The sequence below is a fragment of the Delphinapterus leucas genome, chromosome 2, assembly GCF_059928025.1.
Source record: "Delphinapterus leucas isolate spDelLeu-1000000601 "Yukka" chromosome 2, BTC_Dleu_Yukka2, whole genome shotgun sequence".
Classification (NCBI taxonomy): Eukaryota; Metazoa; Chordata; class Mammalia; order Artiodactyla; family Monodontidae; genus Delphinapterus; species Delphinapterus leucas.
This window is the reverse complement of record NC_143130.1, coordinates 126973292-127001283: the sequence shown is the minus strand read 5'-3', so window position 1 is coordinate 127001283 and position 27992 is coordinate 126973292. Positions and strand designations below refer to the sequence as shown.

Genomic DNA, 27992 nt, shown 5'->3' with positions numbered 1-27992 from the left:
TCCGGGCGTAACCAGGGGCACCACGTGACCAAACCGATCGCTCCCATGGTGATGTACCCAGCGCGGGCCTCTTGACCCGGAAATCAATCTGCCGTGATGAATGCTGGGTCATGTAGTCCACATCGGAAGATCGGACTAGGCAGAAGGCCCCTGGAAAAGGAAATGAAAACGTTGCGAACGTAATGAGCGAATCTGGAGCGGAGAAGGCGAGGAAGAGAAAAGGCATTAAGGGGAAGTGACGCTCTCCTCGCTCAGGGCGGAAGTTCCCGCCCCACCCGTAAGAACTGGGATTTGACTAAAGGCAAAAGAGGATCTTGCCAGGGTTCCCGTTGTCCACGGCTCCTCCTCCTGTTACTGCGGGCGTGATTCCTGGGACTCAGGTATTTTCCTTTTGCTGTCCTGCGGCGCAGGCTTTGGCAGAGTTCTGCTGGAGTGCCGCTGGTGCTGGAGTAAGATGTAAAGAAATGAACGGGAGCAAGCAGGGAGAGAGGCGACATCTTCTTGTGCAGGGCTCAATCGTTGTAAACGCGTTGCTATCTACAGCCCTAAGTGCGATCCTTTCCGCCTGCCGTCCGCTTACCGGGAAGGGAGATCCGGCCCAAGGCCAAGCTCAGAGCTCGCGTACTTTTTTTCAAATCCTGGTGTTTTAGGCCTTTACTCTCCTCGCCCTCCCCCGCAACCCCCTTTTCCTACTTCGCTTACCCTCCGGTTTTGGAGGGTTAATGGTTTTCTGTCAGTGGTTTTCTGTCATTTTTCCTTATCCTCATCACTTTAAGTTCTCTTTGAAAACGTACTTGATCTGGAGATAAATCTGTTTTTCCTTGTAGCTAACCTTCTTTCCCTCATAGGTTCTCAAAGTCTAATGCAGTTCCTCTGTGGGACTCACCCCTTCCCCTCTCCCGCTCCCTCCGCAGCCCCAGCCTCCCTGCAGGATCCTCCCGCGTCTCTGCAGCCTTTCAGTATCCTGGAAACCGAGATTGCAAAGAATTTCAGTTGCTGTTGAAGTTCTTGGCCTCACGGTCCTAAGAGAATTCTGCCCTGTAGATTTAGAGTTGATAATAGACGTTTCTTTGTTTTAGGCGAACTGTGAATTTGGTGAGCATTTTTTCCTTCTTGTAATTAAACTTAAGCGGAAACAATTGAAGAGCTGGAATGCCTGGTGTGAGGCTGAGTTCTTTGGAGTGTGGAAGAAAATATTTTGGGGAAGGAATAATACAGTTGCTTTTGAATGACCCAGTGAGAAAAGTCTGTTATCATTTGAAGTCCACAATTTATGCACTTAAAATGCAAGTGTTCCGACCCTGTTCTGTACCACATGTCTCTTAAATACTTTTTTAAGTCTTAGCATACCAAACCTCTTTATAAATAATTTTTGCTGGATAATGGAAGTTCAAAAATAACTTCTGGGTGTTGTCTTAAAGCACAATTTGATTATTATAGGTTTCTTTTCTTTTTCCCCTTTCTTTTGGGAGTAGAGTAAATGTAAATGGGGCTTGTGTAAACATGCATCCTTCTGTTTTGGTTTAAGTTCTAGGTTGTTACTTTGATTTTAATTAGTCATTTTGGTGTTTAAATGAATCTGCCTAAATTTGGTTTAACTAAAAAGAAAAAAAATTTTTTTTTAAAATTTTAGAGGCAGGGTAAGGGCAGGGGAGTGAAAACCAAGAGATGATTTTAGAAGTTGTCAATGAGAAGGAATGTCTAGTTCTCATATTTCCAGCGTAAAAAGTTCAAATTTATACTTTTACTCATGTATGCTCAGACTTCAGGAACTCAATTCAGACTTAACTAAAAGAATGATGTACCTATCAGAATGTACACATTAGAATGCCAGTTTATGTTGGAATATAAACATATATTCCATATATCCATATTCCATATATCCATATGTTGGATAACCCTTTCCAGTAATCAGAATTTTCTGGTTGAAAATCCAGTGCACTCTTTCCTGTATGCAAGAACTTGGGAAGTTGTGTGGTAATCGTGGAACAAAGAAAGTGAACTTGGAAAGTCCTGAATTATATATCATCATCAAAATTATGGTAGAAGCTTAAGAATTACCCCTTCTCTCTATAAAGAATACTTTTTCAAGGGGCTTGGATACTTAAATCAACTAGTTATATCCTTCTCCTTGGAACAAAGCACGGTGAGTTTTCATTTTGACCCCTTTTCTCAGGGCCCTGTAGATCACTATGTTATAGATTGCAGTCTATTTTATACCTGTTACCTTTAATTTCCTTGATGAAGACTTGGAAGATGCATTAGTCTTCATGGTGGATGGGACCAGGAAATGGGACCTTATCAGCATCCCATATATTACTATCTTTTAAAGTTATTTTGTGGAAAATAAATCTCATCCAATTAATGTATATTCTGTTTATTTCTATTATGAAGCAGATTTTTAAAAAATCTTATTCTTGAATTCTAGGAATTGTGTACTAACTAGAAAAGTCTTTTATATTTAACTATATAGAGAGGTAGTATAAAAATTTTTAAATCAAATTCCAGAACAGTGGAATACGCTATTAGGTGTATTAATAGTACACCTCTGAAAGTTGAAAGGGAGTAATTAAGAATACATTGAAAATAGCAAATTCAGATAAAAGAAATTAAAATAATAATTTCAAGATAATTTCAGTAAGTTCAAGAAAGTTTACTTAAATTAATTGATTAGTTAGTTAAGGAATGTTTCTGATACATACCTTAATTTTTTGAGCTGAAGTTAAGGTAAACACAATTGCCCTAAAAGCATCCTTTATTTCCACAGTCAGAATAAAATATTAATTGGTTGGATGAACCACTATAGTTTTTTCCTTGTTCTTACTCAGATTTTACAGACATCAAGGAATATTGGAAACCAGTTTGAATTCTGTAAACTGTTAAGAATTTTGTATAGTTTAAGAAATTATTGTGAAGAATTGCTGTGGAAATGAAAGGTGCTATTAACATTAACAAGTAATTATAATTACACTATTATTTGAGTGTTTGCTGCGTGCCATACACTTTGCTGGGTACTTAATGAATATTAACTCATTGAATCCTCACAACAAATTTTTGAGGTTACATCATCTACATTTGTACTGTGGCACATTTTGTGGGTGTTTGCATCAGAAAGTAATTACTCAAATGAGTCAATTTAGCTATTTGCTTAGAGCTTTGGAAAACTTTTGGTGGGGGAGAGTGTTGAAACTATAGGATAAAATTAGATTTTTCCATCATTAATCACTCATATCTATTATTATGTATTATTTGATTATATGTATTTTAATCTTCGTCTTTGGGTTTATGTTCTGAACCCTTTTGGTTTCTTGTTTGAGTCACAACTTTAATAAGGTTAAGAAATTATGAGCTTATTTTTATACATGTAGGATTAAACAGTTTTTCTTGATGTGTATCAGTTTTATATTTCATTTACTTAGGTTTATGCTCCAAATCCATTGTGCATTTCTGAGTCAAAATGCTACTTTTAAACAAAAAAAATTTTTGGTTGCATTTTAAGCACTAATCTGTTTGTTAACAGGATTTCACATTTTTTGTAACCAGTTTTTCAGTAGATGGTTTAATTATGTAACTTAGAGCTTTTAGTGGATGTAGTAATGGCTTTGGGGACTTGCTTTCTTCTGTGTTATTTTGGATTCTATGATATAATGACTGGTATTATAACAGGCTTCTAATTTTACTTTTGTTTCTCTAGATATAATGAAAGTCAATCTCAGAGAAAAGGAAAATATGCCAACTTGTTCCATAGGCTCACTGTCAATATTATTATGCCATCATTAGTTGAATTCTTCTGTGAGGAAAATTGAACTGTGGGAAAGAAATTTAAACAATTCTTATTTCTCTTGACCATTTATTTGCTCTCTTTGTAGCAGATAATTGCCTCCCAGCTGATTTCAGCACCACTGTTTTGTAGCTTAGGTGTCAATTAAGTATACTAACTCACAACTTGACCTTTAATAGCTTGATTTCAGAATCTAAAATTGTGAAGCTGCTGTAGACTATGGAATGTTTGATTTTATTTTAAACTTATCTAATGTTATCTTTATATTGTGGATATTTATGTAATAATGTGATTAGAAGTGAAGTACAATGCTATTACCTTTTTAAAACTTTTCAAATGGATACCATTTATTCAATTTTGACTAATCAATCCAGTTACCTGGATTTAGAGTACTCCTAAGTATTTGTTTTATGGTACCAAAATTAAAAACAAAAAAGTATGGCAGGGATGTGGGGGAAGAAGAATCAATCCTACTATTATATAAATAACAGAAGGGAATGATTGTTCCATGGACCTCTCTTTATTTCATTTTAAAGCTCTGATGTATTCTTGTATCTGATCAGCATAGTGTGTGTGTGTGTGTATTTTATATATATGTATATGATCTGTCCTTTTTGGGTTTCTGTTCTGTACCTTTCTAGTTTCTTGTTTGAGTTAAAACTTGAATAAGATTAAGAAATTATGAGTTTTGGGGCTTCACTGGTGGCGCAGTGGTTGAGAGTCTGCCTGTCGATGCAGGGGACACGGGTTCGTGCCCCGGTCCGGGAAGATCCCACATGCCGCGGAGCGGCTGGGCCCGTGAGCCATGGCCGCTGAGCCTGCGCGTCTGGAGCCTGTGCTCCGCAACGGGAGAGGCCACAACAGTGAGAGGCCCGCGTACCGCAAAAAAATAAAAAATAAAAGAAATTATGAGTTTATAAGTGAGGCAGTATAACATAGTATTTAAGAACTCTGGAGACAGAGTGCAAAGGTTTAAATCTTGCTTTGGGCTTAATTTCTCTGTGCCTCAGATTTCTTCATCTGTTATATGGGGATAATAATAATAACGGTGCCTATCTCATGGTGTTACTCTGAGGATGAACAGAGTTAATACATGTAAAAAGCTTAGAACAGTAGCTGGTACATTATGGCAATCAAAGATATTCTAGATGCTCTTTATAGAATAATTTAGTCTTATCAGGAATAGCAACAATTATAAATTGGTTCAGTAAATATTTTAAGCAGGTCAACACTGATCAGCATTGTAATTTTTTTAATGTAATATGTAAAGAACATTGTTCTAAGGTTAAGAAAACATTATAGTCCCAGTAACGTCTTAACTAATTGTGTGATCTTGTTAATTCATCTAAACTCTCTGAACTTCAGGTTCTTCATCTGTAAGTCTTATGTGAAGTTTAGTGCCATATATTTTTTTCTTTATTTCTTTTTTCCTGTACAAAATCTCATAAACATGCAATTGTAGAATAATGTAATGAACCCTTATGTACCTGTCACCCAGCTTCAGCAGGTATCAACTCATGGCATCATATCCATTTCTATCCAATCCCTCATCCTATATTAATTTGAAGCCAGTCCCTGACATCATTTTATCTACCGATATTTCAGTATGTATTTGTAAAAGATAAAAACTCTTAAAAACAAAACTATGGTATTACTGTTCAACAACAAAGAATAAAATAACAGTGATTAGTTAATATAATCAATAATACAGTCAGAGTACAAAATTCCCAGTTGTCTCCTAAATGTTGTGTGTATGTGTGTGTATGTATATGATATGTGTGTGCATGCACCTGTATGAATCACAGGTTGTATTTGGTTGATAATGTCTTTTAAGTTTATAGTAATCTGTAGGTTCATTTTCATCCTATTTCTTTCCATTTATTTGTTGAAGCCGTTATTTATGCCATAAAATTTCTCACAGTCAGGATGTTTTTGCTGATTGCATCCTTCTGTTATAGTTTAACATGCTTTTTCTGTTTTCTTTATTTCTTATAAATTAATAGCTGGATCTAGTCTGTTGACTACATGTTTGATTTTGGGGTGTGTGTGTGTGTGGTGAGTGGGAGTATGCAAAAGTATTTATAGGTGGTATTATGATCTTCCATCAGAAGACCTTGATGTCTGGTTGTCTCTTTGTGACATTAGCAGCCGTTCATAATCAATGCCTACTTCTATTAATTCATTAAGATTGTAAAATGGTGATACTCTACCATCCCTTCTTTAATACCTGGAGTACTTTTATAAAGAAAAACTTATCCTCATCTATTTGGTAACCCAGTGGTACATTTGTTATAGGAAAGGCATGATAAATGCTTGATTCTTTCCCTTTATTTGCTAGGTTTCAAATAATGAGTTGATTCATTAGCATCCTTCAGTGGTGATCACTTTTTTTAAATTATCGTAATTTTATTATCATTATGAACTCATGGATTTAAGCATGTCTGCTGTGTTTTAATCAATTGCAGTTACTATGATTGATGATCAGTTTGTCCCATCTCTTTGACTAATGAGAAGCCTATTCAGTTTGGCTCCTAAGTTTTTTATGACCTTAGACATCATTGATAGCTTTATTGCTACCTAGTATGTAAAGATTCCAAATTTATGGTGACATTTTCTGCCCCAGGTCTGGAATCAGCCATTTTTCCAAGGAGTTCTGTTCCCTTGGAGGGAAACAATATTTAGGGACCACATCTGGTGCTAGGAGGAGTGCTCTTTGCTACTGGTTTGGTTGTAATTTCTAGCCCTTTTCAGTAGAGCTAGGAAATACAATTTTTTTCTTAAGGTACATTTTATACATTTGTATATCTCATATATTTCATATGTATATACATATGTATTAGTGTATATAATGTTGTTTCTATATATATTCTGATATTTTTAATTCAAAATCAGACTACAAGGTTTATATTTAATGTCTCAGTCTTACATCTTTCTCTTCTCCCATATTGAGAATCCCAGATCACAAATGACTCTAGGGATGATAGAATTAGAAATGTCATGTAATTATGCATTGTGGCAATGCACAGTAACAGTTTCAGAATACAAATAACACTCTCACCAACAATGTGATAACTCAAAGTGGTGTAAAAATTTTTAGGGCATACCCCACTAGGGATGGACTATCAAATTACTGTTTTAAGGTTATTTGGAATGGTATGGTTAGGCTACTAACTAGATGAACATTGGGCTCCTTTGCTTCCTTTTGTTTTCAAGTTTCTTATGGATTGTGTTTTTAAGGTTTAATTTTGCTTTATAATTGTGTAAAATAATTCCCTAATTCCACAGTCAAATCAATAAATGGGATATATTCAAAGATGTGTAGCTTCTATCTCTATCCTCTCCACTCTTTTCTCTCCCTTCTCTGTTAGGTAACCTTTTAAAAAATATACCATGTAATATTTCCTTTTTTTAAAAAAAAAATAAGTGAGTATGTATATTTGTAACCTCCCCTTTCTTAGATAAATAGTGACATACTAGACACACATTTCTCTTCCTTGCTTGGATCAGGGAGATCCTGCAGAGTTGTATATGCAGAGATTCCTCATTTCTATTCACAGCTGCATAGTACTCCATTGTGTGGATGTGCCGTAGTTTTTTTCAGCCATTCTTTGGTTGGTGGGCATTAGAGTTGTAAAATTCTTGGTCAGTTGCCTCTTGGTCTCTCAAATATGAAAGTACAAAAGCAATAAGGTATTATTCTTTAGCTTGTACAAATAGACCTACAATTATTACCTTATGCATTTGTCTTTATATATTTTTTGCCAGTGTATTTTTTGGATAAATTCTTAGAAGTAGGATTGTTGGATCAAAGGGTAAATGCAAATGTAATTTTGCTAAACTTACCAAATTTATCTCCAGAGGTCTGTATCATTCAGCATTTCCACAAGGATGTATGAGTGTGCCTCTTTCTTATGGCCTCACCAAGAGTATATTGTCAGGAGAGAATTGTTAACTCCATATAGTTTTAATTCATTTGATTATAACTGAAGTTGAGTGATTTTTCATATACTTAAGAACCATTTGTATTTTTTAACCATCTGTTCATTTCTTCAGCCTAATTTTTCTATAGGGCTAGAGTATTTTAGGAATGTTTTATTTATTGCTGATACATCTTTTATATAGTAATTTTTTTCTCAGTCTCATTTATATTTTGTTCTTTGCTTATGATTTTTTTAGCTATTCAAAGTTTTTTAATGTAATTGATTTGATCTACTTTTTAACTTATTGCCCTTGGGTTTTGTACCATAGTTAGAACTGTTCTCTAATCTCAAGTTATAGAGGAATTCACTCCATTTTATTCTAATACTTGTATGATTCCATTTTTTACATTTATACCTTTGATCCATAAGGAATTTATCCTGGCATAGATATGTGGAAGGGATCTGATTTTATCTATTTTCCTGAGGCTCAGTTATCCCAACATGTTTATTTAAAAGTCCCTCTTTTCCTCACTGATTTTGAGATGCTGCCTTTATCATAAACTAAATTTGCATATATTAAATTATCTATTTCTGTATTTTCTATTTTTCACCATTGATTTGTTTCTCCAAACCAAACATTCTATTTAATCCACAACAAATTTTACAGATGAGAAAGTTCAAGTTTAGAATAAGTAATTTGCCCAAAGTCTACAGCTATTAAGTAGTCAAATGTTGACTTGAACCCACTAATCTCTCTGGCCCTGAAATTGACACTTTTCCTCACTGTTCTTTCCTGTTTTCTATGGTACTTGTTCTTCATTCTGCACAAGGTTGTTATTGAGATAAATGAAACTGCCACTGTAAAACTGACAAAGGTTAGGTTTTGAAGATTAGGAATTATTGCTTCTGTGAGTTATCTTTAGCCATTTACGGGTAAATAACTAAGAACCAAGTATAGTCACAGTTGTAATTCATAATTTTGAAGGAGTAACAGTTATAATTTGCTATAATTTTTAAGCAGTTAACACTTGTGCTGGAAATATTTTAACCGATTCTCAAACATTAGCATGCATAAAAATACTAATGCATTCTTAAAACACAGATTGCTGCCCCTTCCTTAGTTTCTGATTCCTTAGATGTGTGGTTGAGCTCTAGAATTTGCATTTCTAGCAGGTCCTAGGTGATGCTGATGCTGGTGCAAGGATCGTATTTGGAAAACCATTGTTTTAAAGCTCTCTCTTTTTAAAGTTCTGTTAATTTCTCTTAAGTCAGATTTCTTGAGAGAGAAAAGGAGTCAAATTTAAAATGTTAAGAATGATGTTATGGCAAACCTCCAATGTAATTCATTTTAAGTTCCCTATATTTACCTTGCCCTTTTAAAGTTCTTAGTTCAAATTGTTTTGGTTACATGTTAAGAGTATAATCTCTTAAACTTTATTCTCAATACTTCTTAAAGGGATTAAATATCATGTCATTTGAATCCAGTACAATGATAGAAATATGTATGGGTTTTCTTTTATGAAGTCATCTTTACCAGTATCCTTCTTGAGTGGTTTTTAAACCTTTGATCATTTTTATTATTTTGGGGGGTAATAGGAAAGTGAGATAAAGGAAAACTACTACAGAGGGTATAAGTGTAGGGGAATAGCTTCATCCTGGCATTCTGGTGACATTGCATGTGTCCACATAGGCAAAAGCTTGGACTGTGGGACTGAAGCTTATCTGAGTCTTGGAACACCTTGCGATTCTCCTGGAACATGAGAGGATGGATGGTCTTTAAGGAGCTGCTGCAAGGCCATCTCTGACCTACCTCTCTGTCACCCCTGGGAGTCTGCCGTGAGACAGTTTCTCTTTACCTCCCTGGTGTGATGAGGTATGGGACTTTCGTGTCCCGCTGCCCTGCAGAATAGAGCTCCAGAATATAAAACTGCTGCTGCTGTAGTTTGGGTTCTTCACAACTTGTATTGCTGCCGTCCAGCCCCTTTTGTTTCTTTGTTGTCCTTTTTAGTATGTGGGACAAGGATCCAGGGAGCTTAGTCTTCTTTCACTGTGTGTAAGTAATAAACTGTTTAAATTTAAAAGTGGCTCGCTGTATCTTTTCTGGTCAAATTAGTCAGGTTTTGGCCTTGCCCTGTTTGTATTTATTCATTTGACAGTAAGTAAGCTTTGTTCCATTTTTGGTGAGTGTGGAAGGGAGTCACATGGGTTTAGCTGTCAAAAACCGAGTCTTCTTAAGGAAGATAATGATAATAATAAATAGCACCTAATGATTATTGAGTGCTATGTGTACTATTTTGTCTGTGCTTTACAGATGAGAAAACTGAGACTTTAAGACCACTTTCCCAAGGTCACATAGCTATTAAATAGTACAAACAATATTGTAACCCTAGGAACCTGATTCCAGAGACCAGTCTCTTAAAATTATACCATCCTGCATATCTGGATATGTGTCATATATACACACAAACATATGTTCTTTTATGTGTTGCATGTGTACATATATATGTGTGTGTATGTGTATTTACAAATCAATATCGTAGTATGCTTTTATATCATGTTGATGGTAATTTACCAGTCTTGAATTGGATATACAAAAATTAGTATAAAGATCTATTACTGTATGATTTCTATTTATACTAAAAATGAATCTAACCAATAACTCATTAACTTGATTTGAGAATCAACAATTCTTCAATACTTTGTGTGGTCCAAGATGTCCACTGACATGAGATGGTACAACATAGAAAGCAAAATACTTCTTAAGCAAACAATGTAAAAAAAATCACTAGTAATAAGATAACTTATTAATAAATAAGATATTTATCACGAGCTTACTAAGTGATAGGCACTATTCTAAGTACTTTATATGCATAAATGCATTTAATCCTCAAAACAATCCTATATTATTGTATTATTACTGAGTAAGTTTCACCCTTTGGTTTTTCACATAACTCTCAGATTTCCTTTTTTTTTTTTTTGACTCAACACCCATAAGATGTCTTGAATTTCTTCTCTTCATCAGGCCTTTTACTTTGTTTAGATCCCTTTTAAAGGATGGTACTCCAAATCTGTATTCCAGATGTGGGCTGACATTTGCAGAGCCAAGTGGAATGTCTCCTCTCTAGTTCTGTATATTATAGTTCTATTAACGCACCTTAAACCTCCATAAGATTAGTGTGCTAAAGTATTACTAAAATTAAAATCCCTAAACCCTTTAAACACATCCTACAGATGAGTCTTTTCTCTCTTTTTCTGTACTTGTATAGTTGTTTTGGAATCCACTATAGAATCTTAACATTTATCCCTCTTAAATTTCTTCTTATTAGATGTCAGGTCTTTTGGGATCCATGTTTTGTTAGCTGATGTATTTGCTGTCCTCTGCAGCTTCATATCATCTGCAAAGCTGAAGAGCCTGCCTGCAGTATCTCCATCTAGGCCTTATGATATACCATCAGAAACCTCCCTCCAGGTGGACCTCATTTCATTAAGTAGTATATACTCTGGTGTAGTTGTCCAACCACTTGCTAATTTAGTTAACTGAACTAGCTTATATTTTTTGGTTTTGTTCTCAAAATCATAAAAGCATTATAAAATTCTTTACAAGTATCTAGTTAAACATTGTATATTTTTCTGATCTGCAAGTCTTCTAAATACATCAGAAAAAAAAAAAAGGTTAATCTGTGACACATCTTCTTGTTAACTCATGCATCCTAGTCTTAGAGATCACTACATCCTCTTCTAAGTATTCACATATCAAACCTTTGATCGTTTGTTTTAAAGTGTTATCTGAAATTAACATTAACCTTACCAAAATGTTAGTAGAAATTACACTCTTAGTTTTGAAAATAGTCTCCTGTCTTGTGGCACTGGCAATGATTCAGGGATCTCATTCACAGGTTCTTTTAAATATCTTGGAACATAATTGTTTGGCATGGGAGAGATGTGAACTTATAAGGTAGCTAGGTCTCCTTTTTTTTCAATTTACTTTTTTAAAAGACTATTGTTTTTGAGCAGTTTTAGGTTCACAGCAAAATTAAGAGGAAGGTACAGAGGTTTCGCATTTACACCCTTCCCCAACACATGTGTACCTTCCCCCATTATCAACGTCCACCACCACGGTGGTGCATTTGTTACAATTGATGAACTTATATTGACATGTCATTATCACCCAAAGTCCATAATTTACCATAAGGTTCATTTTTGGTGTTCTGTATTCTGTGGGTTAGGACAAATATATAATGATACATATCTACCATTATAATATCATATAGAGTAATTTCACTGTCCTAAAGATCCTGAGTGCTTTGCCTATTCATCCTCCGTCCCCCTTAACTCCTAGCAACCATTGATATTTTTACAGTCTCCATAGTTTTGCCTTTTCCAGGATGTCATATAATTGGAATCTTGCAGTATATAGCCTTTTCTGATTGGCTTCTTTTACTTGGTAAGACATTTTCTCCATGTCTTTTCATAGCTTGACAGCTCATTTCTTTTAGCGCTGAATAATATTTCATGGTCTTGTTGTACCATAGTTTATCCATTCATCTACTGAAGGACGTCTTGGTTGCTTCCAAGTGTTGGCACTTCAGAGTAAAGCTGCAATAAACATCCATGTGCAGGTTTTTGTGTGGACATAAGTTTTCAATTCATTTGGGTAAATACCAAGGAAGGCGATTGCAGGATTGTATGGTAAGAGTATGTTTAGTTTTATAAGAAGCTAACAAAGTGTCTTCCAAAGTGGCTGTACAATTTTGCATTCCCACGGCCATGAATGAAAGTTCCTTTTGCCCTACATTCTGTCCAACATTTGGTGTTCTCAGTATTCTGGGTTTTGACCATTCTAATAGGTGTGTGGTAGTATGTCGTTGTTTTAATATGCAGTTCCCTCATGACACATGATCTTGAATATCTTTTCATCTGCTTACTTACCATCTGTATCTTCTCTGGTGAGATATCTGTTAAGGTCTTTAATCCATTTTTTAATCAGATTGTTACTTTTCTTGTTTAATTTTAAAATTTCTTTGTTTATTTTGAATAACAGTTCTTTATCAGTTGTGGTTTTTTGCAGATATTTTCTCCCAGTGTGTGGCTTGCCTTCTCATTCTCTTGACGTTGTTTTTCCCAAAGTAGAAGCTTTTGTGTGGTTTTTTGTTTTGTTTTGTTTTGTTTTATAGAGACATCCAACTTATCATTCTTTCTTGTGTGGATTGTACCTTTGGTGTCTTATCTAAAAAAAAATCATTGCCATACCCAAGGTCATCTAGAATTTACTCCTGCATTATCGTCTAAGTGTTTTATGGTTTTGCATTTTACATTTAGGTTTGTGATCCATTTTGAGTTAATTTTTGCGAAGGATATAAGTAAGGTCTGTGTCTAGATTGATTTATTACTTTACATTCCAGCACCATTTATTGAAAAGACTATCTTTTCTCCATCGTATTACCTTTCCTGCTTTGTTAAAGATCAGTTGACTGTATTTATGCGGGTCTGTTCCTAGACTCTCTATTCAGTTCCATTGGTCTATTTGTCTGTGTTTCACCAGTGCCGCACCGTCTTGGTTACTACAGCTTTATAATGATGCTTGAATTTGGGTAGTGTCAGTTGTTCAACTTTATTCTTCTTTTTCAATATTGAGTTGGCTATTCTGGGTCTTTTGCCTCCCCATAAAAACTTTAGAATCAGTTTGCAACATCCACAAAATAACTTGCTGGAATTTTGATTGGGATTGCATTGAATCTGAAGTGCAAGTCAGGAAGAACTGACATCTTGATAATGTTGAGTCATATTATCCATGAACATGGAATATCTCTCCATTTATTTAGCTAGTTCTTTGATTTCTTTTATTAGAGTTTTATAGTTTTCCTCATATAGATCTCTTACCTAATTTTGTTAGATTTATATCTAAGTATTTCAATTTTTAGGTGTTAATGTAAATGGTTATATGTTTTAAATTTCAAATGCCACTTGTTCGTTGCTGGTTTATAGAAAATTGATTGACTTTTGTATATTAACCTTGTATCTTGCAAACTTCCTATAATTGCCTATTAGTTCCACTGTCTTGGGTTTTTTTTTTTTTTAATTGTTCTGGATTTTCTACCTAGACAGTCATGTCATCTGCCAGCAAAGACAGTTTTGTTTCCTTTCCAATCAGTGTGCCTTGTATTTCCCTTTCTCATCTCATTGTTTTAGCTAGGTGTCATTTTTCATTTCCTTCTCTTATTTTCTGTATCATTCACCTTTCCTGTTCGTTCACTTTTCATCCTGAATAACATCTTCTTGTTGAATCAGACAAATGAGAGTTGAGATATGTTTCACAAAACAGCACTTATAATTAAATTAATTGCATGTAAAGGAATTGAGTACTTAAATGTTTATAGACTTTCAGATGAAGTTAATTTTGAACCAGCCTTTTGAAAATTTGAATTGGATGAAAAGAACACGGGAGAGGAGAAAGTTTATAGGCAAAATCTGGCAAATGTAAGAAAATATTTATATAGAGCTGTAGTAATTACATGAGCTTTATTGGAATGAAAGGTCATTATGGAAAGAATGGGAAATAGTGAAAGTGGGGATCATGAGAAGAGAATGAGACTTAAGTGCTGTAGTCATAGCACTTCAAGTTGTGTGGAACTTTAAACTTTACAGAACAATTTTCATGTAACCTTCTGAGATAGGTGGGAGGTATTCTTATTTTATGGATGAAAAAATTAATACTTAGATTAAGAAATGTACCAATTCCATATAATAGTATATGACCCAGTTAGAACTAAAACTCATTATATTTCCAAGGTCCCTGTTCTTTGCTGATACTGTTACATTTCTGTTGCCTCACCATAGTACCCTCTACTCATAACTCTTACAGTTTGTTATATGTTTCTGTGCATTATCTAATTTGATCCTCAAAAACTTTGTGAGATATATATAGTTCCGGTATTATTATGATCTCACTTTACAGATAAGGAAAATGAAGATAAGGTAAAGTTAATGATGTAAAGTAGCTAGGACTACTTTCTTAATCCTGTCACTTATTTGCTATATCTACTTGCTTTCCTGTTGTTCATTTTTCTCTTTTCAGTCTAGATGTTAACTTTTTCCATTAAACTGAGGCTAAAAGAAGTTAAACAAGTTTAAGAGGTCAACACTATAGTAAGTAAAAAGAACAGACCCAGATCTAAACATGTACCTTCTGGTTGCTGTTTTCTTACCAATATTCTGTTCTGGAATAAAGTATCTACTGGAAGACCAACAAGTTTCTTGAGACTTGTCTATACCCTGATTGAGAATTATTCTGTTAGATGTGTGCAAGATTAGTTGGAGAGATCAGAAGTGGAGGCTGGTGATATCAGCTATAATGTGGTCATGTTAACAAAATTTGTTAATGGACATAAAATTCAAATGAAACAAGTGTGAAATGATGATGTTCTTAATGAAGATAAAAGTTTTAATATTTGTATATTTGCACTTAAAAATGCATAGGAATGAAGTGCTATACTCTCCCAGTCCTACCAACATTTATATTATTTAATAATGTTCAGAATTTTTAAGTCTATTTGATAATACTTTTAAAATAGGAACCAAATTTTCTGCTTTTTAAAATTATCCCCATTGCTTGTATTTGAGGTATGAATGAGACAGGAAAGAGTTCATATTGTGTAGATGTCTTATATTCCTTTCATCTATTCTAAGCAACTGCTATGAGCCATTCTGAAGTATCCATGTGTTGATTTCTTATGGCTGCTATAACAAATTACCACAAACTCAGTTGCTTAAAATAACAGAACTTTATTCTGTCACAGTTACGGAGGCCAAAAGTCTGAAATTATTATCACTGGGCTGAAATTAAGGTGTTGGCAGGGCTCTGTGCCCTCTGGAGGTTCTAGGGAAGACTGTGTTCCTTGCCTCTTCCAGCTTCTAGTGGCTGCCAGTGTTAATTGGTTTGTGGCTGCATCAGTCCAATCTCTTTCTCTGTGGTCAGATTACCTTCTCTTCTTCTGTCTGTGTCAAATCTCCTTCTGCCTTCTTATAAGGTACATGTGATTGCACTTAGGGCCCAACTAGATAACCCAGGATAATCTCCCCATTTCAAAATCCTTAATCATATCTGCACAGTCTTTTTTTTTTGCCATAAAAGTACCATTCAAAGTTTCCAGGGATTAGGATGCAGATGTCTTTTGGGGGAACAATTATTCAACCTACCCCAGTCCTTATTGCCTCTCACTTTTTCTTCTTCTTTTCTTTCTAGTCTCTTTTCTTCTTTTCTATTTTTAATCTTGTTCATCTTCCAGAAGCACGGAGTGTGCTTAATATCTATAATAAAGGAGTTGAATGATTGTTAACTTCCCTTCTAACTCTAAAAGCCTCTGTCTAGTATTTAGTATTTAAACAACAACAAACATGCAGATAAACAACAAATCTCAGTTATTTTGTGCTACCTGTAAAAGTAATCATTTGCAAGATTATTTTGAAGTAACTATTCATGCTTTTTGTTTTTCTGTAGATGGACCACACATCCCCGACCTACATGCTTGCTAACTTAACCCACTTACATTCTGAACAACTTCTACAGGGCTTGAATCTTCTTCGTCAACATCACGAACTCTGTGACATCATTCTTCGAGTAGGTGATGTTAAAATCCATGCTCACAAAGTGGTACTTGCCAGCATCAGCCCATATTTCAAAGCTATGTTTACTGGAAACCTTTCTGAAAAAGAGAACAGTGAGGTTGAGTTTCAGTGCATTGATGAAACTGCTCTCCAGGCCATTGTGGAATATGCCTATACAGGGACTGTTTTTATTTCACAGGACACAGTTGAATCTCTCCTTCCAGCAGCAAACCTACTCCAGATAAAACTTGTCCTGAAAGAATGTTGTGCATTTCTTGAAAGCCAGCTTGATCCTGGTAATTGTATTGGAATTTCTCGCTTTGCAGAGACATATGGTTGTCATGACCTTTATTTGGCAGCCACTAAATACATATGCCAGAATTTTGAAGCAGTTTGCCAGACTGAAGAGTTTTTTGAGCTTACGCATGCTGATTTGGATGAAATTGTTTCCAATGACTGTTTGAATGTAGCTACTGAAGAGACTGTTTTTTATGCACTTGAGTCTTGGATCAAGTATGACGTCCAAGAACGCCAGAAATACTTAGCACAGCTACTTAACAGTGTACGATTACCATTGCTAAGTGTTAAGTTTCTCACTAGATTATATGAAGCAAATCATCTTATTCGTGATGATCGCACTTGTAAACATCTTTTGAATGAAGCTCTGAAGTACCACTTTATGCCTGAACACAGACTGTCTCATCAGACAGTCTTGATGACACGACCTCGCTGTGCTCCCAAAGTACTTTGTGCAGTAGGAGGAAAATCTGGACTGTTTGCCTGTTTGGATAGGTAAATAGAAGGCTTTTAAAGGATTGATGCTAATAGATTTTATACTCTTAAAATTTGCTAATTTATTATATTTTTAAAATAGTTTGATTTTCCTGTTTATTTGCTTCTTTTTGTTGTTTTCTTTTTAAATCACTTACCTGATTATTTTAATCACATTGTCGTCCATTCTCTACAACACTCTCAATTTTAAACACCTCTCCTCCCTCCCAGTGCACAAATTTTATCCATCCTGGTTATTCATGAACTTTTCTTCCATTTTATGCCCTTTTTTCCTTTGTGAAATCATTTACATCTTTCTTTATATGAGTCAGTCCAGGTCAGAGGGGATTTATTATTGCTAGCTATATCAAAAAATGCTAAAGAGGAGAGCTAGGAATTTGTGATGAGAGCAGACTGGGACAAGAATATGTTTGAATGAATACAGTTAATCAGAGTAACCACCAAAAAAATAAAAAACAGGATATTGATATAAATCATGGACTTTACATGCAATTTATTTTCTTCAGCGTAAATTTTTTTTTAACAACAGTAGTAAAAAGTGCTTTCTTTTCTGATAACTTAGAGTAGGAGTTGTCAGACTTTTTCTATGAAGAGCCAAATAGTAAATATTTTAAATTTTGTCGCCGTCATATGGTCTCTGTTGTAACTACCCAAGTCTGCCATTGTAGTGCAAGAGCAGCCATAGATAATACATAAACAGATGAGCATGGCTGTGTTCCAATAAAACTGTACTTACAAAAGTAGCTAGTGGGCTGAATTTGGCCCATGGCCATCATTGATTTAGAGCATTCTACAAGTAACTTTTTTTGTTTGTTTGTTTATTTGTTTAATTTTTATTTTATATTGGAGTATAGTTGATTAACAATGTTGTGTTATACAAATAACTTTTATACATTGAAAATATAGCTGGATGTTACCTTCCTTTTCCCTTAAATGGGATTGCTTTATGAAAACTTTTATGTTTAATTTATTTCTTTAATATTTAATATTCTAAATATTAGAATAAATATTAGACTATTTAACATTCTAAAATATTTTGAAACATTTGGTAGATTGCATTTCTTTCCTCCAATAGGAGGAAACTGTTGATGTTTTATCAATGTCAATTGATATGTCCTTTATCTTTTAAAAAGTCTCAGTGTACATTTTAATTGTGGTCTAAAACTAGTATTGTTGAGATTGGGCTAACAATAGCTTTAAAGTTCCCTTGTGCCCCTCCTTGATGCCATCTCCTTCTCTCCCCCAGAAGTAACCAGTATTCTGAATTTTTAATGTATTATTCCCTTGCTTTTTGTTATAATTTTGCCACATATTATATGTGCCCCAGTAAATAGTTAGGTTTTACACATTTTTATGTAAATGCAGTAGTACCATGTATACTCTTCAGAGATGTGTTTTGTCATTGAGCAGTAAGTTTATGAAATTGAGATTGCATGAGGAAATAATTCATTTAGTTTCATTGGCGTATGGTATTATAGTAGATGGACATAATACAACATTTTCTTTCTACTATGAATATGATGACTGAAAATTAATTGAAATGTTTCACATATACAGAAAAGTCCACAAATTCCAAGTGTACAGCTCAATGAATTATCACAAAGCAAACATTACAAACCATTTCAAGAAAAGAACATGAACAACACCCAGAAACTACCCTTAAGGTCCCTCCCTGTCCTCCCCAAAGGTAACCACCACCCTCATTTCTAATCTAGAGATTAGAAGTGTTTTTGAACTTGATAGAAATGAAACTATACTGAATATATTCTTTTGAATTTGGCTTGTTTCCCTCAACATTATATGTGTAAGATTCATCGCTGTTACATGTAGTTGTAGTTTGTTCATTTTCGTTGCTGTATAGTATTTTCTTATATGATATGCACAATTTACTTATCCATTTTATGGTTGATGAAAAATTTGGATTGTTTCCGGTTTTCAACTATTACAAATAATGCTACTGTGAACACTGTTGTACATATACATATGTGTGCATTTCTGTTCGGTGCATATCTAAGAATGGAATTGCTTTGTCATGGGGTGGGTATACCACATCTTATTTATCCATTCTCCTTTTGATAGATGACTGTGTTGAGCTGCTGTAAACCTTTCTCTATTTGTGTTCTTTTGCAAAACTGGCTGTAATAGGCATTCAGTAGAGTAGATACACAGGAATGAAATTGCTGTATCAGAGCATACGTGTATCTTCAGTTTTGCCAGATATTGTTTATGGGCCATTTTGATGTTTGAAATTTAATTTTTTCTGCTTATTCTTTAGTGTGGAGATGTACTTCCCTCAGAATGACTCTTGGATTGGTTTGGCACCCCTAAACATTCCTCGCTATGAATTTGGAATATGCGTTTTAGACCAAAAAGTGTATGTTATAGGTGGTATTGAAACTAACGTGCGTCCTGGCATCACTATCAGAAAACATGAAAATTCAGTCGAATGCTGGAATCCTGATACAAATACCTGGACTTCTCTTGAGAGAATGAATGAGAGCCGAAGTACCCTTGGAGTAGTGGTACTTGCAGGAGAACTTTATGCTTTAGGTGGTTATGATGGACAGTCTTATTTACAATCTGTAGAGAAGTATATTCCCAAAGTAAGAAAGTGGCAACCTGTGGCACCAATGACTACAACAAGAAGTTGTTTTGCCGCAGCTGTGTTGGATGGAATGATATATGCCATTGGTGGGTATGGTCCTGCCCACATGAACAGGTATTTAACTTAATCAAGTTGTATATGCTTGTAGATTTTTTAAAGTATCATTAACAATGATTTCTGGATTTTAAACAATTTGTGTATATGAATGAACTTCCCTTTTTAATTTTTAAAGTAATATTGATAGACATTTGGGAAACTTAACCTGCTCCACAAGTTTAATTGTAATTGGTTTACATGGAGATTTAATACAAACCTAAAACTCAAATCCCTTTTATTAAATTTTACATTCATTCATTCAATATAAATGGACTAGATTTTAGAATTCAGAAATCTGAAAATAAGATGAAGTTAGATAACTTTAGATTTGGGGTGGTGTGTGTATGTATAAATGTGTGTGTCTGTATGTGTGTGTATGGATGGATGATCTGTTACTACGTTGTTTAATAGAATAAAAAAGTGGAAAATGTAATTTCTATATGCTTACACAATATTATAACACATCATAAACTTTAAGCCTTATTTAAATATTCCATTCTGGATTCTTATTCTGTAATCATACGTGTATCATTATGTATCTGAGCTGTGCTGAAATTTAAATGTGAGATTTCTGTATTTTATAGTATTCTCTGAATAAAGGAGAAATATATATATAAGAAAAACAAAAGCATAAAGTGCTTATATGGAAAATTAATCATAATTCTGAACCTGTGTTGAAAGTCGATCTTCCAAAGATTTTATCTCTAATAGTATTATATCTCTAATAGTGGTATGTGTTTTATTTATTGTGAGCATTTTAATAAAAGAGAGTATGTGGTGGTTTGTTAACAGGCTGAGAAAGTAATGACACAACAGCATTTCATCTATAAATTTGTATTTCTGTGTAGGCTAAATTTTTCCCCCTTTTTATTGTTCCTTTAGTTGAAGGAAAAGTATTTGGGACCCAGACATGCATTTCTATTTTTTGAAAAGCTGCTAACAGAAATTTCTAAGATAAAAGGTTAAGTACTTTAATTTTGAGATAATGCTTTTGAAGTTTGAGTTCTTGTTACAGTTTTTCACAGGATTTTTCTTGTCTAGTGATTTTGCTCTAACGGTTTTTATCCTGGTGTCCTTTCAGAAATAGTTGTAGTTTAGTCTCTAGTCTAGTCTAGTCTAGTCCCTATTCTGAACTTACTCTCAAATGCTTTAGGCTTTCTTGAGAAGTTAGGTTAGGACCAGAACAAGCTCAACCAACTTGCCTTTGCACCCCTTCAGGGAAAGTGTAGGCTTAAAGGCCTTCTGGGATTTTCCAGGAAAGCTTATTTGGAAATTCTGATTTGATTTGAATTTCCATAATGCAACTTGGAAATGCCAGGAATTCTCTGGCATACAGACTTTATTTAAATCTGTGAATTCTCATAAATTACTCTGATTATTATAATCATTACAATAATCATTATGATTAGCCAGTTTGTGTTATGAAGTATGTAGTGTTTGCTTTACAGTTAGTCACCATGAATTCACCTATAAGAAAAAAATTCCTCTTCTTTCCTTCTCTTCATCTTCCCTTTTCCTTAGCTGTGTGGAAAATCCTTAGTATCTTTAGGAACCATCTATCTTCAGTTTGTGATTTTCAGCGTCCTTTCACATGCATACTCATTGGACTTTATTCTTACATGAATCCTTGAGGTTATATTATTCCCATGTTTACAGGAAATGACTTATCCAGGAGAAACAAATCCAAAGTGATAGGTCTAGGTATGTGATATTAGTACTTGAACCCAGATTTTCTGACTTCAAATGCTCCATGCTTTTAATGCACCTTGCTGCTTGTACAATATAATAGAGTAGGGTATGGCTCTTATTGCACCAGTCTACAAGGTAAGCTTTTATCCCTGTGATTTTATCAGCAAAATCTGAACATTTGGGACAAACTACTCTTGTTTTATATCTGTCCGTTTGCACTTTTAAAACTCTGGTGGGTTTTAGTTGCTTTAGTAGGAAGAGTGACACAAAGGATATGTGAATTAATTCTTTCTTTTGTGAATATTTGCAGTGTGGAGCGTTATGATCCAAGTAAGGACTCCTGGGAGATGGTTGCATCTATGGCAGATAAAAGGATTCACTTTGGTGTGGGTGTCATGCTAGGCTTTATTTTTGTGGTGGGTGGACATAATGGTGTTTCACATTTGTCAAGCATTGAAAGATATGACCCTCATCAAAATCAGTGGACTGTGTGTAGACCAATGAAAGAACCCAGAACAGGTAATAATAACATACCAATTTCTAAACATATAGGACAATATTTTTTATAGTGATGTTCTTGAAATAGTAGTTTCTTGGGATATAACAGTAAGAGTATTATTACTTGTCCAGAAAAAACTTTTTTTGTGATAAACTTGACTGACAACTTGATTAGACAAAACTATATAGATTTTTTTACTGTGATTTTAATATGCCAATGTGCATATTGTTATTTTTTGAACTTCTACAACACATCTTGAGAAATGCTCATAATAGAAAGTATCTTATAGAAGCTCTTTGTGTCCATGTAACAAATGTAATTGTTTTATATGTTACACACACACGTGCACACACACCCAGGATCCTAGGGTTGTTCTATTTTGTTTTTTATTGTACATCAGCAGTCTGTATGTTACTTTCAGATGTTCTCTCCTCCTAAAGGGGTATAGTTATAGTTGATCTAGAAAGAGTTGGGTTTCAGGTTTCATAAAGAAAAACAAATACACCTTTGAGGAAATTATCCTTAAACCCAAACTCAAATCACATTATTTTAAAAGGAATGTTTTAAGTTACTGGTGGAAATGCTTTAGGAGTATTCCTTGCATTTATGATTAAAGAAACTCCTGAAAAATAAACATACGAAGGAAATTGAAAGGCTTGTTTACTAGAATTAGTTTCTGTGGTACCATTGAGAAGGAAAACCATAAAACAATGAAAATGTAAAATATTTGGGTAGCCTTGTTCTTTTTAGAACTATATATATATAAAGTAAAATTTTTTAAGCATAAATTATATAGTTTATATATATTTAAAATTTTAACACATTTGAAAACAAAAATTAATGATTTTTGAAAAATATAAATATAAATTGAGAAGAAAGCATATGGGAAGATATATACTACATTCTTAATAACATTTAACTGTGGTGGAGAGGGGGAGAGTAGGATTGAGGAGAGATGAAGGAAAACTTCAGCTCTTTTACATATACTAAGGGATTTTTTTCCAGTAAACACATATTGCTATATTGTTTGTATAATTAATAATAGGTTGTTGAAATGTATTTTAAGAAAACATTTAAATGCAAATTTAATTTAGTGCGAAGTCTGCTTCATGGTTAACATATTTTTTTCCCCTATTTTTACCCACCTTTCCTAGGAGTTGGTGCTGCAGTAATTGATAACTACCTTTATGTAGTGGGTGGTCACTCAGGGTCTTCCTATCTGAATACCGTGCAGAAATATGACCCTATCTCAGATACATGGCTGGATTCAGCTGGCATGATATACTGTCGCTGCAATTTTGGATTAACTGCACTTTGACAAGTGTGGACTTGTGGAAATAGCATAGTGATGAACCTTGTGCTGCATGAAAGGATGCCCAGTTTTCTGAAGCCCAAAAGCTACATTGCTTCCTTTTTAACTTGAAATGGCATGGAGACTCAAAGTTTTGTTGGGTACTTTGAACTGACAAGTAGCTTTGGTTGCTCTTGATTATACAGTGAATCGATAATCCAAGAAAAAAAAAAAAAAGGAAAGATCTTGCCAATTGAATCGTGCACTTTTTTTCCCTAATACTGGGATAGAATAGTTTTATGTTCATAAGTGTACATGTGGAGAAAACCTTGCTGCTTTTTTAAAAAAAATTAGCTTTCTTCCCCCTCCTTGTTCTGCACCGTTTTTTACCAGGATGAGAGATACTTAGATGCTGGAGTATACTGAATGACTAGACAGAGTGCTGATACTATCTGTTGGATATAAATTCATATGCTTCACATTTTAAACAAACAAAGGGCTGCTTTTTTTTTTCCTGGTACTTTTAAGGGTTGTAAATTACATGCCATACTGAGTCACCTGGATATTCTTACTGCTAAATGGCTTTAGGGCTGGGGATGTAATAAGTTTGCAAGATAAATGCATTTACTGTCATGATTTCGGGTCCTGTTTTAAGCAATCAGATACTTACTGTGTATGCCTTTTTTATATGGGCAGGTTAATGCTGGATGAATTTAGTTACCCATCTATGGTATGCTAAGCATGGATAGAAAGAGTTAAGCATATCAGTTTCAATTTTTTTTTAGTAGTCCAACAGGCTTCCCAGTGTTGATGTAAATATTTGACAAATGTTTAGTACCACCCTTAATGCACATTGAGTTTTTTCATACATGCTTACAATAATTTTAGTTTTTTTAAGAATTTTGTTTGCTTTTTCAAAGTATTCAGATATAAAAATGGTGCTAACTGTAGGATCTGTAACAAGGCTATACCAATGTTCTTTTGGATGTTAAATATGAGATATGCATGACATGTTTTGATAGTATTTTTCATTTTTACCAGCTTGGTTCATTTGTGCTTATTAAAAATGTTAGTGTTTATACTAATATTTACATCCAAAAAACATTCAGATGGCCTGTTATGCTTTTCATGGTTCCTGAATAGTGATTTAAAGAAAGATACATTTTATCTTCTTTCTTCTTGTGCTAGATGTTATATGCCCTTCTTAAAAACAGAAATATATGCATTAAATATAAAGCACTAGGCAGTTAAGCATTATTTTGTACATTTCTTAGGTAACTGAATATTTTAAAGTTATTGAGGAAAACTGGAACTTGATGTTTACTTGAGTAATGGTTCTAAATTCAGTTCCGCTTTGACTAAAGAAACGATCTTTTAAAGCAAAATTGTTTGCTTTACCCAAGTGACAGCTTATTTAAAAGAACTGGTTAATTCATTTTGTTTTGCATGTTTTAGTAAACGTCTCAATCTTGAATACATTACTTTGCATTTTATTAGGATGTTGGTACTTGTATTTTTGGTACTGTAGTCATTTTGTTTTCCTTCCCTTGATTTTTTCTTTCTCTTTTCTTTTTTTTTTTAACTTCCCACTATCTCTTTATAGTCTCTACAAAACTATATTTGTTTCCTAAGAAAAAGTTCATATTGCATTCTTAAGTGCCATAATGTTCAGAACTATTGTTAAGAAGCCATTTGTAATTATAAAACATAGGTTCATTTCTTAGCATATATGTTATTTCTTGAAAACTATTTATAGCCAGGCAATTTTCAGTTTTCCTTGTTCTTCCGTAAACTGCCAGTTGTAGACTTAAGTATATACTGCAAAACTGTGTGAACTCATCTTTAATCATATAAGTAGTTTCATGCTTTATGAATATTTGCACAGATTATAAAACATTGCAAGTGATTTTTAGTCTCTTTCTAATTAAGAACTCAACAGGAGCTACTAATAATATTGACAGGCTGAATATTTTCTATGTTGCTTGTTTGAATAACTTAATGATATATAGCAATAACTTTATAACTGATTTGAATAAATCTGTTGAATAGAAACAAGGTGCACTATTGTGATTGGCCTAGGCTTTATTTAAAGAAAGCAATTTAAAATAGATTCCATCACATACTTAATTTTAAATCCCCATCTCAGTTTTCTTTCTGTTTATATCAATGAGAAAGAATTGTTATTCTTGATAACATTAACAATGTTAATTATTAAATACATCCTATTACACTGTTTTTAAGCCCCTCTCCCCAGAAGATAAGGGAATTTGAAAGACTGTAGAAATTTATTTTAATTGTAAACAGATCTATACTATACATTTTATTTTCACAATGTTTTCCTCACATATCATCCCCACTATCAAATTAGTATAAAATATATAATCGTTTGGTAAATTAGACCAAAGACCTAAGTTGATCATTGTTTTGGAAGAATCTAAATTTCATCTCAGTGAAGACTAAATATGAAACATTTTGGGCAGTAGTAAGAGCAATATACTAGAGAACAAATTATGAAACCCTGTGAAAGGAAGAGAAAAAAACCCCGAAATTTAGAAATATTTATTTTAGGTTTGCTAAACCTACTTGATTGTGCATAAGAACCAGAGGTATTATGACCTGACAGCTGGTAACTTTACAATAGAGCCTTCTCGTTCAGCTTGTGAGAAGTTTCATCATGAATACTTTGCTGACAAATTGTGAATTTAAAGCCACATTTCTAGTGTTAACAAGGTTCGAAATGTTTGATTATAAATTCCCAGGGTTAAAGATTTTAGAAATAATTTTATATACTCAGGCAAGGAGGAGAAAGCTATTTAAGATTGCCCAGAACTATTTTGGAAAAAAGTAACAGTGGGAAATAGAAATTAATTTAATCATTTAGAGGATAATTGCCTTCTATAATTATGTTATGAAGACTTAATCTGTTAGAAATGTTTGGCTATTTAATATTTGTTAAATATAGTAATAGAACTCAAGTGATTTTTAATGTAACCCAAAGGATAGTTATATAAGTTCCATATATTATTGCTAATACTGTTTTAAACATGAATGAATATTACATTTTAGGACGTGGTATCAAAGTAATAGGAGAATGGCATTAGGTTTTTGTTTTTGTTTTTTGCGGTACGCGGGCCTCTCACTGCTGTGGCCTCTCCCGTTGCGGAGCACAGGCTCCGGACGCGCAGGCCCAGCGGCCACGGCCAACGGGCCCAGCCGCTCCGCGGCACACGGGATCCTTCCAAACCGGGGCACGAACCCGCGTCCCCCGCATCGGCAGGCGGACTCCCAACCACTGTGCCACCAGGGAAGCCCTGGCATTAGGTTTTGAAAAATTATTTTGATAACTTGACAAATATGGAGGGTCTACTATATGAGATACTCTGCTAGATGCTATGGGGGCTAGAAATATAAATAAGATATAGTCTTTTCACCCAAAGAGTAAAATATAGTAAGGGAGACCTGTACCCAAATAACTATTATGGTAAAGTGTGAATCTAATTCCTTATTTCCGACATCATGAAAAGTGATTGGAGATCCAATTTATGTATAAACATTTGTGTCCTCTAGTGTCCAATTAGGTTTTATTGACATGAAAGAGAATTATTTAAAAGCTAATATTTATAGAACTCCAACTTTCCTAAAATTGGATAATATATTTTCTAGTAGAAAAACAGAATTATAGAAACTTAAAATAATATTATGTTATCAAGGCTCTGGCTAACATTGAAGGAAATATATGTATATATAATGCTGTTTGTTTTCAGTTTTGGTGTTTGATTTCTGGTATTGTCACCGAAGTGCTCATTTTCAGGAAAATCAGATTCTACAATAAATACACTGCTTAAAGTTCAATAAACTTGTGATAACCTCTATAACCTCTGTAGTTTGAAAGTTAATAACTTATAAAGATGTCACACGTCAAGTTAACATCCAGTTCTACTTCTTAACCTTTTTTTTTTCCTTTGTAAGACAGCACTTTAGTTAGACATGATTTAATTAGATACAATTATTCTGTGGCTGGATGTTTATTAGATTTTCACTTACAGTATATTGACTCAGTATTGATTCACATTTGAAGAGTGAGGAATACAGTAAGTTTTAAATATTACAGGTTTACAGGCTTTCTTACTGGTGTGAATATGGAGTCAAAAATCCAGTTTACATCTCTGCAGAGAGAAAAATTGTTATCCATATCTTTTTATTTTATACATATTTAACTAGAGATAATTTATTGTTAATTTTGTCAAGTTATCATGTGTTAAGTCCCATTTATTTTAAAATCCTAAGCAAAAAGTTCCAAGTTTGCCTTAAAAACGAGTGAAATTAAAGAACTGGATGATAATGCCTATATTTTTGCCTTATGAATTGTGCTGTATCATAAACCAGAGATGGTTTTGATTTTAACAGGATTTTGAAATTTTGTAGATGTAGAGTACTAATATCTGTACTCTCTTGCAAAGAATGTGATCTAGTTGTGGATTATGTTAATGTTTAAATGTTTTTGTATATGTATTTTACCTCTGAATATGTATCTTTTTAGCATCAGGGTTTTATTTTTGTTTACATAGTAAAGTGGCATTTAACTTGTTGAAGGTTGTATTCTTTTGTCTTTTATTTTTAAAGTTCTTTGTGTGTACTATTGTGGTAATGCTCTGTACTGAGTATGGTTAAATTTCATTTAATGTGAAATATTAAAAATAAATTTGAAAAACAAG

General features: G+C 33.9%; 1 protein-coding gene across 3 annotated transcripts; it reads left to right on the top strand.

Moving 5' to 3' along the window:
- The first annotated feature begins 135 nt into the window (after window positions 1–135).
- KLHL28 (kelch like family member 28) lies at window positions 136–27992 on the top strand. 3 transcript variants are annotated; one of them, XM_022570663.3, is made up of 5 exons: window positions 136–380; window positions 16199–17097; window positions 19373–19816; window positions 21798–22006; window positions 23141–27992. In XM_022570663.3, the coding sequence occupies exons 2-5, from the start codon at window positions 16199–16201 to the stop codon at window positions 23302–23304; spliced, it is 1716 nt and encodes a 571-aa protein (XP_022426371.1). In that variant the 5' UTR covers window positions 136–380; the 3' UTR covers window positions 23305–27992. The 3 variants fall into 3 exon arrangements, with proteins under 3 accessions (XP_022426371.1, XP_022426372.1, XP_089763783.1); XM_022570664.3 differs by lacking the exon at window positions 136–380 and adding an exon at window positions 400–1095; XM_089907657.1 differs by lacking the exon at window positions 136–380 and adding an exon at window positions 1105–14847.